This window comes from Crinia signifera, chromosome 5 (genome assembly GCF_055691185.1).
Source record: "Crinia signifera chromosome 5, ASM5569118v1, whole genome shotgun sequence".
Taxonomy (NCBI): Eukaryota; Metazoa; Chordata; class Amphibia; order Anura; family Myobatrachidae; genus Crinia; species Crinia signifera.
This window is the reverse complement of record NC_139221.1, coordinates 222774698-222792311: the sequence shown is the minus strand read 5'-3', so window position 1 is coordinate 222792311 and position 17614 is coordinate 222774698. Positions and strand designations below refer to the sequence as shown.

General features: G+C 40.4%; 1 protein-coding gene across 5 annotated transcripts in view; it reads right to left on the bottom strand.

The window, feature by feature from the left end:
- Positions 1–17614, bottom strand: part of TRAK1 (trafficking kinesin protein 1) — a 137667-nt gene that overhangs the window by 12950 nt on the left and 107103 nt on the right. For 3 of the 5 annotated variants that reach the window (XM_083188573.1, XM_083188571.1, XM_083188570.1), the window contains 5 exons: positions 17370–17507; positions 16873–16949; positions 13306–13548; positions 11470–11786; positions 4043–4372 (listed from right to left, as the gene is read on the bottom strand). In XM_083188573.1, the coding sequence (XP_083044699.1) occupies positions 4043–4372; positions 11470–11786; positions 13306–13548; positions 16873–16949; positions 17370–17507 (1105 nt within the window). The remainder of the gene's footprint in view (positions 1–4042; positions 4373–11469; positions 11787–13305; positions 13549–16872; positions 16950–17369; positions 17508–17614) is intronic. The other 2 variants (XM_083188574.1, XM_083188572.1) reach the window with 1 other exon arrangement.

Genomic DNA, 17614 nt, shown 5'->3' with positions numbered 1-17614 from the left:
AGTTGGATATAAACCTGTGGCGAGCGTAGCGAGCCACCGAGCCCGAAGCGTGGCGAGCGTAGCGAGCCCCGCGAGGGGACACGGAATACCGTCCCCTCGCGGGGCTCGCTTCGCTCGCCACGCTTCGGGCTCGGTGGCTCGCTACGCTCGCCACAGGTTTATATCCAACTCCATGCCCACTTGGATAGTAGGGGTATGAAAAGGACCCCTTTTTCCATAGGAATCATTTTAACATTGATTCCTATGGAAAAATCGGGTCATCGCATCCGATGGTCGGATGCGATGCGATGCGATATCGTATCGCATCGCATCGGATTGTATGCCTTAACTTAAGGCATACAATCAAAAAATCGGGAGCCCGGATAACTCACAAGTACCAAAAAATGAAATAAGGATGAAAAGGTTAGTTCTGATAAATATATTGAACATGTTCTGTTAGGCAATATTAAATACAGCTAAAGCAGGCATGTCAAAACTATGGCCCTCCAGCTGTTGTGAAACTACAAGTCCCATCATGCCTTGCGACAATTTTGCTATTATGAAATGCTAAAACTATGGCAAGGCATGCTGGGATGTGTAGTTTCACAACAGCTGGAGGGCCACAGGAGCTAAAGGGTCAAGGAGTGAACTGTATCCCATTTTCTTTTTTACATTTGTATTGTATAGAACATTAACATATTATTTTTTTAAAGAGGAGAGAGTTAGCTGATTTAATCAGTCAATTCAACTATGGGTGCACCTCTTGTAGCCCTGGACTGACATTTTTGTTCACAGCCCTATGGTAATCCATAAAACAAAATCCATAAGTCTGGGGTGAGATGGGGGCAGTTGCGAAGGCATGTTACCCTGCCCGCACCTAACTTAACTGACCACTATATTAGGTGTCCCATTATGACCACTGAAAAACTCACAGTAACCTGGCTCAAATAGTAGAGGACATGCCAGGAACTGAAAAATCCTACTGATCACAGGACTTTGATATGCCTTCAGACAGAAATCGCTGAGGTCCTCACAAATGAGTACAGCATTACTTAAGTATCCAGTTAGTGGTCGTTTTTAATCATCTGAAAAACGAATCAGCTGAAAACACATGGTATTTATCATGGGACTGGCGGCTGCTTATCAGGGATTATGCTATAATACCAATAAAGCATAATACCCAATAACAGTGGGTGTTAGGGAGGTCGGGATGGTCCTGGAAATCAGGTCCCCGTCCCGGCCCCCCGGAAAGGAGGGCAACCCTCCTGCAAACCACCCATGGGGGGAGGTCCGCAGGTTCAATGACGCGTCACTTTAGCCCCACCCCCCACCGTGCAATGCCTGAAATACCGGCATTGTGCTAAGGGGACGGGGCAAAAATGCTGTGATTGCTCTAGACAAGCCCCCAATAGAGCATTGCTTCCGTGGCCTCGCCCCCTACTTCACAGAGCTGGCTGCCCTCTCCCGAAGAGGGCAACCTAAAAGTCGGCAACTATGACCTATTAGCAGCGATCACCCCCCACCCCTCCTTAACTATAACAATTTTTTTTCAAAATGTAATATTAATGCAATTTAGTAAAAAATAAAAAGGAAAGCAGGATACAAAAACAAAAAGTAATCATTTCTCTGCCTCACACCGGCATCAAAATACACGCACTTACTAATTTTTTCAGCACATTAAAATAGGCCTTCATTTGATTATGCTCAACATAAAAGCAAAAATCCCCTAACTGCCACATGTCAAATGCATTCATGAATGTTCATTGCTATACATCACTGATGTTACTGTATGTCAGATAAAGTACAAAAGCAGCATGATTTACTGTACTTTACCTCATTTATTCTAGAGGACCTATAACATATAATTGGACAGATGTATTAAGCCTTAACAAGAGATAAGTGCAAGGGTGATAAAGAGAGATAAACATACAGCCAATCACACCCTAATTGCCATGTTACAGGCTGTGTTTGCAAAAAGTCCGTACGGAGCGGATTGGCTGGATGTTTAACTTTTTTTTCACCCTTGCATTTATCTTGCCCCAGTGTTCCCTGTTTATGAAATGATTTTTTGGGATGATTGTTGCAATTTAGAGAATAAGGTATATTTAAGAAGGGGTACCACAGAAGACAGTGGAGCTATCCATCTCTCACAATCACTGCATTAGCATTGGCTCTTCCTGTAACCTGTGACTGTGTGTCTGTCCAGTCATAAATAACACACATAATGCAATCTGAATTTTCTGAGCCATAATAATAAAGTGAATTGTACTAATGATTACTAATATAGGAGTATAGATACTTGTGTAATATCTGGGCGCCCGATTTTTGATCGGGTCGGAAAAATCACGTCCATCGCATGCAATGCGATCAACGTGATTTTCCATAGGATTCAATGTTAAAATGGTCCTGTTCATTTCCCCACTATCCAAGTGGGCATAGAGTTGATTTTATATAGCGTGGCGAGCGCAGCGAGCCACCGAGCCTCGAAGCGTGGCGAGTGCAGCGAGCCCCGCGAGTAATCCGCGTCCGCTCGCCACGCTATATAAAATAAACTCTATGCCCACTTGGATAGTGGGGAAATGAACAGGACCATTTTAACATTGAAGCATATGGAAAATCGCGTCGATCGCATCGCATGCGATTTGGTCGCAATGCGATGGACGCGATTTTACCGGAAAATCGCGTCCATCGCATCTGATTGTATGCCTTAAGTTAAGGCATACAATCAATCGCTTAGGGTGCCCAGATATTACACAAGTACTGGAGTACATACTGTCAGAATATTCATGGTCTGAACAATTTGACAGCTTACATCAAAACAAATTAATATTTCCTGGCCACAACATCAGAAGCTTCATTCAAATATGTAGATTGAGAATCTGAATTGGGTTCATTTAAGATTTTTGGGGTATTTCTAACATTTTAACCATGTGATTAACTAAATTGTAAACAAAACACAAGTGCTATTGATTACTACAATAGGAGATTAGGTATAAACCAATTTCACCCAAGTAAGTTTCCAAATATTTTTAATACAAACATTTTGCTTTAGCCCTGTAAAATTTCAAACAAGATGCTTAGCAAATCTGTATAAAATATTTATCATTAGTGCAAAAATAATTATATATCGGTGCCAAAAACATCCATGATATGGAGGACAGCATATTTACACATTTACAATATATTTATATAAAATTTTTGGTATTCTTTGGAATACTAACATCTCACAGCAGCAACGTTGGTGAGGATGGTGATGTTCCCGATGAAGGGGAAACTCTCCCCAAAACGTTGATGCTTTGAGATGGAGAAAGGAAATTGGGCACGTGTTTTACCAAGGCAATTAAATAATTTTGGGGGGGAAATGAACAATAAATAGCAAGCTCACATTTTTTTTAATTGCTTGCTAATTGCAAATATTTTACATTATGGTACACCGTCTATAACTGCCATGTTCTTCAAATTCTGAACAGCAGAAAGAACCATTACTGTGAACTCTCCACAAGATGGTGATTAAACAACATGTCCTGTAAGCGGTACAGCACAGCACAAACAACACTTTTTTTTTAAATGGTCCTGATTTTCTGATAAATCAAACTATAAAACATACGATTACCAATTTAAAATCATCCTCATGATCATCATGAAGATTTGGCACCTAAGAGAAATAACGAGGAGAGAAAAAGAACCATCCAACAGGCTGTTGACTGCCATGGGACAGGCTGTGTTTGAAAAATTACAGGAGCTGATTGGTTGGTACTTCATCTCTCCCTCCACTTTATCGCTCTTCAAGCTTTGATAAATTTGCCACTATAGTTTGTAAATCAGATACATACAGTGTTTGCCTGTCCCTTCCTTTTAGCAGCCTTTATGTGTAATAAACGTGGTTCCTGCAAAACTGCAAACAGAAATGAAGACACCTGCTAAACAACCGTTTATTACAGAGATCACTTTTTGTATGCAGTAAAACAGGTACGTGTATGTTGTGGTGTAGACGTGAAAATGGCCCAATACTCAATATCCTGTAAAGATGTCCATTTTACAGGACGTAAGGAGAATCCCTCACCAGACCCCTCATCATCGTCTGTCGCGGGCTCTTGCAAATCCTCGGGGGCAGCCTTAGAATGGCTTGGACAGTTCTTGCTGTCTGACACAGTCACTTGTGCTTGAGACCTCTCACCTGAGGCCTCTGAATGATGGACGGAACTCGAGGTAGTTAAGCTCTTGAAAGGAATGTCACCTGTCTCGTCCTCCTCAAAGTCTGTGAAGCTGTACACATCTTCCTGATCAAGATCTAAGGTCCGGAAGCCCTTGGTGACTACTCCAGGCCTAGGGTCCAGGATTCCTCCTAGATGGGGCTGTGCCAACTGCTGCCAATGGTGTAAAGTTGCTGAACCTGGAATGGAAAGAAAACAGGTATTCAGCTAAAGTGTACATCTCTAGTTTGTATTATTTAATACCGGTATTCTCTAAATAATGTGTAACAAACAAGTTGGACAACCAAAAATACAACAAATTACTAATTTCCACTAACTCTATAGTTGTTAATTTTACTAAAATAATTGAACAAAGTTGAACATTTGGTTGCTTATAAAAGTTAGTAGAAGTCAATATAGTTCAGGGTTGCCTACCCTCCCGGAAAGGGGGGGGCAACCCTCCCACATTTCCCTCTATCACCTGCGAACCCCCACTCGGCGGGAAGGTCCGCGGGTAAAATGACACGATTGCGTCATTTTAGCCCCGCCCCCCGCAGCGCAATGCCTGAAATAACAGCATTGCACTGTGGGAGGGGGGGGGGGGGGGGCTAAAATGACGTGTTTGCTCTAGACACGCCCCACAATAGGGCAGCCCGTCAGTGTCTCCGCCCCTTTCCCTCCCGGCGATGGCACCGCCCCCTTGGTTCAGTGAGCTGTCTGCCCTCTCCCAGAGAGGGCAGCATAAAAGTCGGCAACTATGATATAGTTGGTAAGAAACAAGCTAAATACATAGGTTAAAGTTGCGTCAAACCTGTAGAAGTTTTCACAAAAATGACAATGGAGCTTACAAAATGATACGTCGTCATGAAATAATATTTTCTGTTTTCCTTCAGTTTATGCAGAATTAATATATTCATTTCAAATTTCATATTCATTTCACATGTATGGTTGGCGGTATATATAAATCTACTACTTTCAACAATATAAAAAATGGTGTGTGTATGAAATGTGGTATAAGAAGGGGCACACAATGGGGATAGTACCTGACAAGCAAGTTTAATTTAGAAAAGTAAAATTAAACACACACATAAATGTGCACATCTTTAAAAAGTTAATACAGAATGCATTCCTGCGCTTCGGGTCCCAATTTTGTAGCAACTTACTGCACATGTGCTGCTGGTTGACCACACCCAACACATTACATCATATTACAAATATCCACTAAAAATTCCAGCGTTGCTCACATTTGTTATATACATTCAAATAAAAATAGTTGTGTAAAAAAAGCTTATATTTCCTATATAAGGTAAACATTACAGGTAATTATGATGAATAAAAATGTTTGCTTGCCAATTTTCACAAATTGGCAATTTCAGGTAGAAGTGTTAATTTGAATGCCAATAGCACCCCCACCCCTAAACTCCAGTCACAAGACAAAAAGCACAGACATATGTGGCATGCGACTAAGCAATTCAAGTGTTTGCTCCATTGGGGCGTGACAAAGCCCCAGCTTACAGCAGCTCAATCATTGTGACCTATAACCAACAAAATAATAATGAGTGTGGAAGACATGCATCTGCAACGATGAAGAATGTGCATGATAAACACACAACTGCTTTATACCCTGAAAAGGTGTACACACTAAACAGCCTTACAGAGATCACAGGTAGGTTTTTTTTACTTGTAGCTGCATATTGTATACTGCATGAAACCGTCTAAAATGCACAGCATTATTATGGTGAAACATTGCTCTAGTCTGTTTTCTTAACACAACTGTGTGGTGGCATTAACAGTGGCCAGCACAGACTGTGTAATGGTCAGCAGCTGGATTCCGTTGCAGAGGGAGTAGAGATGCAGCAGATTGGGAGAGCAGAGGAGACAAGGGTGAGCCCGACTAACGTGCCCACAGCGCTTGTCGGGGAAATGAGCATGGTGTCCGAATAACATCTCTAAGACCGTGCACCACCCACCCACCCACCAACTGGCCTGCAATCACGAGGAAGATGCGCATACCAATTACCGGCTTTTTGGCAGGGCACACCTCTGACCAGCTTTAAGGGCGCACTCTTCCCGGCGGTGAATCCAGGCAATTCTGCCTGAGGAGTACATGGAGCCTTTTCTCGGACCCCGTGCACTCGTAGATCTGGATTCATACAGGGTGTTCTCATTAACGCATTGGCCGCAGTGGCTATTCAGTGATAAGAGGAATCCCAGTATTGTGGAATAGGCCCTGCCAATATAGAGATCAGAAGACCTACAGAAAAAAAGGTGAGACTGTCCCTTTTTCCTTATTATATCTTGGAAAAGGAAATAGGGTGTTTCTACATAAGAACCGTAAAACACTGTGGGGATTCCCGGGAATTACATCTCCCCCATGTAGTGGTTCATATGGCAATATGAATAAGATCACACTAATAAGTCCAGGGAGATCTATCCCCCACCACCCCCAATTTTTTTTATTGTTTTTTTTCTGCATTTGTGACTTTTAACTGTGTGGAGTTTGTATATGCCCTCCATGCTTGCAAGGGTTTACTCCAGTTTTACCCCCCACAATCCAAAGGTAGGTTGGCTTCTAAAAAAAATGAACCCTAGAATGAATGTGTGTGCATGTACATGAGGAAGAGATTATAGATTCTCTAAAAAAGTCCACTATTACAGCAATTTCATCGGGCTGCTCCCACCCTATGGAATGCACTTCCACGCACAATAAGACTCTCCACTAGTCTCCAAACTTTCAAGTGTTCCCGGAAAACTCACCTCTTCAGGCAAGCCTATCATATTTAAGTTCTCCACGCATAACCCTCTGAGGCACTTATGTACTATATAGCTTCACTTCTGGACTTGTAACTTGGTGGGACTGCTATGCTATTACTGGTGCCTGTCCTTGTGTTTCCCTCCTATATCCCTATAGATTGTAAGCTTGCAGCAGGGCCCTCCTACCTCCAAGTCTGTCTGTTGTTACCCAGTTTGTCTTATCACTGTCTACTATTGTAAAGCGCAACGGAATCTGCTGCACCATATAAGAAACTGTAAATAAATAGATTGTAAGCACCACTGGGACTGGGCGTGATGTGAATGTCCAAATATTCTCTGTAAAACACTGCAGAATATATGTGCTATATATAAATAACTGTCAATAAATAAAAATAAATTAAGAATTAAAAATATGTCTTTTTTTATTTAACCCCTTCAAAAAGGTGGCATTTTTTTTATTACCCTGTCACCCTTCCAGGGTGTTTTTTTTTAATGAGTTGATCATGAAAATTCATCTTACAAAAAATGTATTTAAGAATACAATAAGTAGTTTTCAGACCAATTTGCCATGAAGGCAGAGTATATAAGCAAAATTATATAAACAATTCTAATACTGTCTTCTGAGAGGCTAAATTCACTCTTCTATAAAAGCAAGAATTGCCTCAGCACACATTTTATTTGCTTTTCTTCTGGCTATTACTCAGGTGGATACTTTGTATTACATACACTGCTGGCTGTGGTAATGATACATTTAGCTACTTCATAAATATACTTTCAGCTATAATAATGGTGCACACTGAGCAATACATTTGAAAAGCCACAAGATGGCAGAATAAGCTCATTTATGAGGTCTGGAAAAAATTAGATATACAGGGCTTGGGTTTGACTGAAAAATTGGACAATACCACATGAAAAACAAATACTTTACATTTTTTAAACAATATGACAAACATGGATAAATATAATTAGAGAATTATCGATAAAAAATATATTAAGTTCTATATGGATAGTTAATATTGCTAGCATAATAGCGCCATTTGGTAGATGAAATTAGTGATAGTTCACTGCACCAAAGGTATATAGTTACCAGACCGAAATCAGGATGGATGCTTTATACTCTTTTAATTGGAGATGGAGATGGTTGTAAATGTCCCGGAATAATGCCAAGTAGGATCTTGATTTACTCAGAAATGAATAGCATATAGGCAGTCTTTATGGTGTATGAATACCTTGCTTGACGCTGCAGGGAGATCTGAGGTCTGGAAGATCCTTTTAGGTTTGAAAAGAAAACTTGTCAGGAATTAAGCAGGGTCTGGTTTTTGCAGAAGTACAGACTGAAGCAAGTGGAAAGGGTGGACTCTACGCGTTTCAACGTGTTCACACGTCTTCATCAGGAGCTGATGACCTCAGATCTCACTGCAGCATCAAGCAAGGTATTCGTATACCATAAAGACTGCCTATATGCTATTCATTTCTGAGTAAATCAGGATCCTACTTGGCATTATTCTGGGACATTTACAACCATATCTATCTCCAATTAAAAAGGGACAAAGCATCCACCCCGATTTTGGTCTGGTAACTATATATCTTTGGTGCAGTGAACGATCACTAATTTCTTCTACCAAATGGCGCTATTATGCTACAAATATTAACTATCCATATAGAACTTTATAATTTTTTTATATTTTCGAGAATTCTCAAATTATATTTTATCTATGTTTGTCATATTGTTTAATACATGTAAGTAAAATTTTCATGTGGTAGTGTCCAATTTTTCAGTCAAACCCAAGCGCTGTATATTTAATTTTATTCTGTTTTCACTATATTTGGGAGCTTAACACACTCTCCCTATACAGCAGCTATAGCTGCACTTGTGGTTCCTATTTTCTTCTTGTATTCCTTCATGAGGTCTCCTGACAATAAACTCAGTAAGTCAATGAGTGCAAATTACAGCCCGAAGAACTTCCAGGATTGCCAATTTCAGCATTGTAGCTCTGCTCGAACATTTTACGTGAGTACAACTGAAGTGGTATCATATCCTGTTGTATGAAGTGGAAGAATGCTTAGATTTAGGCAAATATCAGCATACTGACATCCGGTACTGGAAGTTGTCTAATACTAGAGTTTGCAGTGCCTCTTGCCTCTAAGGTAGTTTTGTAGTGAATTGAGAACAGTGCATCGATTGGATACACTAAGCGGCAAAGGGTCAAATGAGATCTTTAGCTATACAATCATTTTACATTCTATTCTACTGTATACATACCCAATAGTTAATGTACCTACTACCCTGCATAGTTTTTGTCTGACCTGTAAGCATGGTCAAGGTGAAGGCATAATAAGAAAGAGAAGTAGTGAAAATCAGTCCAAACATGACAAACAAAACAAAAATCAATTGAAGTGAGGAAAAAAAAACAAAAACAAATAGACAATACCTTCATAGAAAATTAGGATATATAGGAGAGTGCCACATGCTAAAGTATAAAATCATACAACCAAGACATAACAGGGCAAACAGACATTTTGGGGAAAATTGAATAGGATGAGAGATTTAGAAAGTGAGAGATTTGGTAAGAAATCTCCATTATTTTTTTTTTAAAGGGCAATCATTTACACTGTTTGATTTTGAAGTGTAAATGATTGCCACTTAAAAAAAACTGGAGATTTCTTACCAAATCTCTCACTTTCTGAATCTCTCATCCTATTACATTTCACCCTTTGAGTGGTGCTGTGCTGGATTTAGACTACAACGAACAATTTTAATTTTTTTTATATATTTTTTTAAACAAAACCTAGTTCTGGGGTAAACAACTCCAGTCCTCGAGAGCTACCAACAGTTAATGTTTTCCATATCTCCTCACAGAATCGTAAGTGAAGTATTTAGCTCCACCTGTGGATCTTTTCAAATGTGTTAGTGAGTAATGAGTGCACCTGTGCAGCAGCTAGGTTGTCTTGAAAATATGAACTGTTGGTCGCTCTCGAGGACTGGAGTTGGCTACCACTGACCTAGTTCAATGCTTTGCCCCAGGGCCATGCATAAGCCGATTGTTCTAAAATAAATCGATGCCTTATGTTTATGAATGTATAAGCAAGTTTATTGGCTTTCTCCTCTCCTTTTAAACATAAAACATATAAGAGGCCACAGACATTATCTATATGAAAAGCTGTTTTCCATAAAGCAGGAAAACAAAATAGAGTAAAAGAAAAATACAAAGAAAAGGAAAAAGATGGAAACAGAAAAAAGGATAGATGAAGTATATGGAAACTTTATTTGGAATATTAGCATAGATACAAAAGCAAAAGCTATTACAGGATGAGCAACTCTTAATGAGAACACAAAACTGCACATACAGTATATATATGTGTTACAGAATGCTGCTTAAGTGCCAGGGAAAAAAAACTATTCAACAACGGGGAATTTTACCCACAGAAACTGTCAAATAGAGAACCCACATCAGTATACAGTATGTGCTTTCACTGCTTGGGGGACATCTGCAAACTGATGGAAATTTAGGAAAACAAAAAAAACTTTTATTTGAGTTACAATTACGGAAGTAAATTTAGAGAACTTTTTTTCCTGTATGTCTAAAATGTTCCTAAGTGGAGTATTTATCAAAGAGATCAAATTGAGAGAGATAAAATACCAGCTTCTGCCTTACAAGTTATAGCCTACGTTTTAAAAAGGACAGAAAGCTAATTGCTCATCTCTCACAATATTATCTTTCTCCAAACTCTGTTAAATACCCCCCTGTTCAAATTGAATAAATGCTAAATTCTCAAAAAAAAAAAAAAAGTTTGGACAAATAAGAAAAGGTACATTTTAAATCATTTGTGCTACAAGCATATCAAGCTCAATGCAATTTGCATTATATAACTTTAAAATACACATATTTTAATTATGGAAAAATATTGGCCTTTAAAAGAAACGTGTGCAATAGAATCCCTCCTGCTACCCAAACACCTGGGAGAGGCTCTGATTTACAGTGCAACTAATAAGCCAAGGAGCTGGGCAGCACCATCTTGCACTCTGACCCTCTCCCTCCATTTCCAAGTTAGCTCTGGCAGTGCTAATGCAGATAAAGGTAGGTGGTGCTGGGAGGACACAGCCTTGCAAATTCCGCTCTGTATTGTGCAGAGACTTATCTCACCACCAGAAGCTCTCTGCCAGAACTACAGCACTTGTTACTGGCCAGGAGAGAGCCATCAGTAGAGAGAGCGGTCACAAGCCCACTACTTAGCATGCAGTATGACTACAGTAAATAGAACCGCTCATGGGTGAAATAATTGAACATTAGTTTAAGGTTAATTTCCCAAGTTCACATGTGCCAGAATAGAAGTGACATCTAGGGGCAATAGAAAGCAATCAAATCTTGTATCTACCATTATGTACCACATTAACACTAAAAAATCTCAAACCAACAGCGAGGATGGCTATCTCTAAAATAGAATGTGTGTGTGTTATGTAAAGTGCCTGCTTTCTGGTGGTGTATCAGAGACCACAGCGAGTCAGTAAGAAATACATAGAAGGGCTGGGGCCCCTTGTCACCTTCTAGGGGCTTCACGATCTGAAGTTTCTCAGGCAGGTAAGAGCGGCTGCTGAAAGACATTCCTGAGATGCCGGTAAACTCTGATATCCTGGAGGAGTGGGTGCCTAAGGACATGATGCTTTCTGTTGGTGTTAAAGATCCGCTATGAAATTCCTTATCTGCAAGATTGCGCAGCTTCCGGTCCTGGTCATCTTCAAAGAACTTGCGCTCCAGGATGTAGTTTTCACGCCGCAGGGACAGGCGTCGTAAGGCCGTCTCTAGGTCATTACATCCCGGTGTTCCTGGTGTGCCTGGCTTCTTGTTCTTATTTCCATCACTAGTGGGAAAGGAGAAAACCATTTACAACGCATACATACTAAGGTTTACCATGGACATGACATTCAGAACCTGTCCTATAGCACATTCACAAACAGCAAACATACAGTATAGATCTAGAATGCCACAGTACAGTACTTCCTATATGTATAAAGACATGTGCAAGGTCTTGATTAATGTATGAAAAATTATTTAACACATTATTGGCATGTGTATATTTTACTTAAGATAACAAATGTAATGTTTTTTATAATGCATTGCTGTTATTAATAGCTTATTTTTACTTAACACCAGTGAATATTAAAAAGTGACTTGAGAAATGGTTCATATTTCTATACTAAGCATGATACAGTAATCAAGAAACACGGGAAACCACAGGGGGTTTCATGACCAAATTCATGTTCTTTTGAATAAATCAACTTGTTCTAATTACAGCTCTGAAGTAAGTATATTTTTTCTTAAAAGTCTAATTCATGAATAACATTGAGACACAAAATGTGTGTACAAGGGGTTCTCAATTACAGTCCTCAAAAGCCCCCAACAGGCCATGTTTTTTGGATTTATTTAATCATAAACAGGTTGGATAATCAACTTTGCTGGGTCAGTAATTATATCTCACCTGCTCCACAGACGGACATCCTCACAACATAACCTGAAGCGTACATGAGGCTAGTAGTTGACAATCACTGGCCTTTACTTTAGTTCTGACAACATTTCTCCTTATAGAAGTACAGTTACATTTAGAAAGATACGGACATTTTTGTACGTTGGGAAATTACATCACTTTTTCGGGTGAAAATTGGGTAACCTTGACGATCCGGAGAAGACTAATACATTTCCACTGTCTAGAGCACAATTAATGTAATAATTAACCATCAAATCTCTACAGTACTTTACAGGTATGTACTCATGATGGGGGATGGGTTATGTAATAAATATATATCAATGTTTGGTGTGTGTGTGTGTGTGTGTGTGTGTCTTTTAATATCTATTTTACAGGTGGATGACAGGCACCAGCAAGCCCTCAAAGTACATATAAGCTGGCTCTTCTGGTTTCATAAATGCCATCATGCTGGAACAGCAGGGCACCTGTCAAGAACATGATTATTTAACAATTTATCCAAAATTAGAGAAATATTTTGGAAAATATACACCCTGCCATCGGTTACCCCATTATCAAATAGTAATCCTGGTAGAGAAGGTGGAGGTGGACCCTACACCCGTATTTCTACTGTAGCAGGTCCAACTCACAGGCTCCAAAGTGATGCGCATGGTACCATGCGTTGCATCTGATGCCTATCAAATGCGATTTCGATGCATTGCATGTCATTTATCGCAATTGCATGAAATGTAACCAGATAGCATGTGAAACTTTTTAGTGTATGGACACCTTAAAACTTTTCTGCAATTTACCTTCAGATTTGTTTTTACTAAATCTCTCATGTGCAATTGGACATACATGTATCCCTATATCAGCACTCACAAGAGATCAACCAGTCAGACAATGGCAACACACTAACCTGTCTTCGATTGATTCAGTTTCCAGGATAATGCTATTGGTTTTGTTATCAATAACAATATTGGAGACATCACCTCCATAAAGACTGGATCGTGGTGTACTGACACAGCTAGACATTAAAGAGTTCATTGCAGAGGATTGGTTAGAACCTGGGATGTTCATTGGAGAAGGAGCCAGCGACCGCTGTTTGACCACTTGGTTCACGTTACGCACAGTTTCAAACACACGTTTTTGTTGATTGCCACTAGAATAAAGGCATTAAATACTTTTAATACACAAATTACGCACGAAACCATAGCGAATGTATTACATCATCTTAAAAATGAATAATAAGAATAGGAATAAGCATTAATACTCTAAATGCCCCTCTAGTGCATGGGTTCTCATCCTAAACCACCAACATGTCATGTTTTGAGGACTTCTTTAATCATACACAGGTGAGTTAATCTATTTTCCAGAGTCCGTAATAATTATATCTGCTTCCACAGATAGAAATCCTCAAAACAGCACCTTTTTTACCCTTTAAGTGAGAAGACTTTAGAAATTCCTGCATCTATCAAGCCACAAAATGCCTGGGTCTCAGCTCAATCCTGGATTTTGTCCCAGGTAGTAATCTTAAAGTGAAAGTGGTATTAGTGGAACTTAAACATTGTGGTTGATCTCCCCTGCTCTAGAGAATAACAGACATTACATAACATTGCATATATCTCATTGCTAATTATATAAAAATAATTACATGGTTAGCAAATGATCAATAATACCAAAAATGTTATTCTAAATTATTTTGAAATACCACTTCAATCAATCAAATAAAAACAGCCTGCAGACAGAATAATCTTATTTTACATATGCCATGCATACACCCTAAGGAACCATGCATTGGATTATGACAAAAATGGTCCATATATAGTCAGGGAATCGGGACATCTGTCAGAATGAACTTAGGTCTACAGTCATTAGGTCTACCCCACTAGGTCGACTGGCAGGAAGGTCGACCCGACTTAAGGTCGACATGGGCCAAGGTCGACATGACTTAAGGTCGAATTTGCATAAAGGTCGACATGAGGAAGGTCGACTGGTCATACGGTCGACATGGGTTTTTCACTGTTTTTTTATCCGAATGTCGACACAGTCGACATGGACACAGTTGGCAATGAGAATCGGACGCTCGCTATGCTTCGGGCACGGTGCCTCGCTGCGCTCGGCACACTATTTTATTCTCCCACCACGCCCTAGTGGATGGTAGGGCATGAAATACCGCCTGTCGGCACAGGTCGGCTCAAAAAACAGTGAAAAACCCATGTCGACCTTATGACCAGTCGACCTGGATTCAGTATTGAATCCCGGCGGTCGGGATCCCGGCGTTCAGAATCCCGACGCCGGAATCCCGACAGCCGAAATGCCGACAAGGGGGGGACGTGGATCGCCCCCCCTTGCGGGCTCGCTGCGCTCGCCACGCAGCGGGCCCGGTGCCTCGCTACGCTCGGCACGCTATTTTATTCTCCCTCCAGGGGTGTCGTGGACACCCCAGGAGGGAGAAAGTGTCGGCATTTCGGCGGTCGGGATTCCGGCGTCGGGATTCTGAACGCCGGGATCCCGACCGCCGGGATCTTAACTGCATCCCGTCGACCTTCCTCATGTCGACCTTTATGCAAATTCGACCTTAAGTCATGTCGACCTTGGCCCATGTCGACCTTCCTACCAGTCGACCTAGTGGGGTCAACCTAATGACTGTAGACCTAAGTTCATTCTAATAGATGACCGCATCCCATAGTCAGATTGCTTGATTCTCAGTAATCAGATTGTGATTTTTTTTTTAATTATTAAAATTAATATTTGAATTAGGCGGAACAATTGTTTTTGAACATTTCCAGAGCTTTGAGAGCAAATGGCTGATTGTCCGATAAATTGCTAGATTTTTGTTCCCAGACAGATTAGACAGATAAATCTTTGCTTGTTTACCTAGCTTAAGTCTATTTGAGTAAGTTGGTTACAGACTTAAACCTTAAGCAGTGAATATGAGAGTTTACTATGAGGGTAACATGGGAATAAAGTAAAACACAAAATCACATTTATACTGTAGAACTAAAATTAAAAATGTAAAAAAATAACAGGTACTCTTTACTTAGAAGGGCGCCCATCTCGGCCATCTCGGCCATTGAATGCACTAAAAAATCAGGTGCGATGCGACAGACGAGATGCCCGAGATTTCCCATAGGGAACAATGTTAAATGTCTCAATTGACCCGATTTTCCTGTTCAATGCCTCAATTGACCCAATTTTTCCATAGGAAACAATGTTAAATGGGCCACAGAGGCCAAATAGGCACCCTGAAGTGAATAATGGCCACCCGAATTGTTAACGCCACCCCACGATCAACGTCAACCCGAAGCGTGGCGAGCGCAGCGAGCCCGCGAGGGGCGGCGGTACGCGTCCTACGACCTTTTCATACCCCCACTATCCACGTCGGCGTGGAGTTGAGAATAGAAAGTGTGGCGAGCGCAGCGAGCCACCGAGCCCGAAGCGTGGCGAGCGCAGCGAGCCCCGCGAGGGGACGCGGATACCTTCACAGGTATCCGCGTCCCCTCGCGGGCTTCACAGGTATCCGCGTCCCCTCGCGGGCTTCACAGCTGTCCGCGTGCGCTCGCCACGCTTCGGGCTCGGTGGCTCGCTGCGCTCGCCACACTTTCTATTCTCAACTCCACGCCGACGTGGATAGTGGGGGTATGAAAAGGTCGTAGGACGCGTACCGCCGCCCCTCGCGGGCTCGCTGCGCTCGCCACGCATCGGGTTGATGTTGATCGTGGGGTGGCGTTAACAATTCGAGTGGCCATTATACACTTCAGGGTGCCTATTTGGCCTCTGTGGCCCATTTAACATTGTTTCCTATGGAAAAATCGGGTCAATTGAGACATTTAACATTGTTCCCTATGGGAAATCTCGGGCATCTCGTCGGTTGATCGCACCCGATTTTTTAGTGCATTCAATGCCCGAGATTTTTTACTAACGATGCCCACGATCAAAATCGTGGGCGCCCTTCTAAGTAAAGAGTACCAAATAACATTTATTTTTGCATTTTATAGTCCATCTGTGATTGTTCAAGCTCATGTAAATCACTTTAGTCAGGCAGATATAATAAATAATAAATTATTATTATTATTATTATATCTGTTAATTTTTTATTATTATTATTATTATATCTGTTAATCTGTTAATAATTTTATTATTATTGTGCTATTACACTGAAGGACGAGCTTACTGTATATGGTTATATTAGACATGTGTAATCATGAGTCATTAAGTACACTGCTGTAATTTGATCATTATTAGATCTAATATGAGGTCACCACAATCAACTGGAAGAAAAGCAATTTCTTATTCTACATAAACATATTACCACTTATTGCGGAACTAATTCTGCAGTTAGGTAGTATGTCATTACATGATTTTAGGTGAACCACCACACAAATGTGGGAGGAAAATTGCAATACGCTTATGCTACTGCAGAAATAACAATTTTATAAAGAGGAGGCAGGGAGTATGATCAGACTATTAAACCATTTCATACTTCATTTCGAGAGAGTCTGTTTCATCTATCTGCAGTTCCTTCCTCATGGATCCCTCTATCTCAGCAGCTAATGAGTCCTATAGCAGAGAGAGAATGTATTATTACACATCACCATGACACCATACTTGTCACTGACAACATCTCAAGAGGTTTCAAAGGCACCACACACATATTAGTTTTCATTACCAAATCAACTTCAACCGATGGAAAGAAAATAGGAAATATTATATCACTATTATAGTGAAAAGCAAGCAATTAAATACATTTAAAAGACATACTATTTTAATGTATCTTTAATGGATAACTAAGAAAAAATAGTTCAGGTCTTCAGCTACTGTCCAATGGAGCACTGTAACATTTCTGTTTGAGAAGACTTTTACAGAAGGACTGCTAAAGATTATCCTCTTACGGATCCTTACTTTAGCCATTGTTAGCAGATTACAAAACGTTTAAGAGAAGATTCTTTATATTTAGTAAGTGTATTTTTTCCTTCTTACCAAGGGGAACACCCCCAAATTGTGGTAACGCCGGGAAATTACATTTGGCATGGTTTTATTTCTTAGGTTCTTTAGCTCCTCTTGTGCCTCATGTAGCATTTCCATGCACTCTGCGTACTTGTCCTCCAGCTCTCGTAACTATGTCAGGGAAAAGGATTAGAAGTTCCTGAAGAAGGTCAAACACCAAAACCAAGGAGCAAAAAACATTACATATTACATCCCATAAACAATGAGTGCAGCTTCAT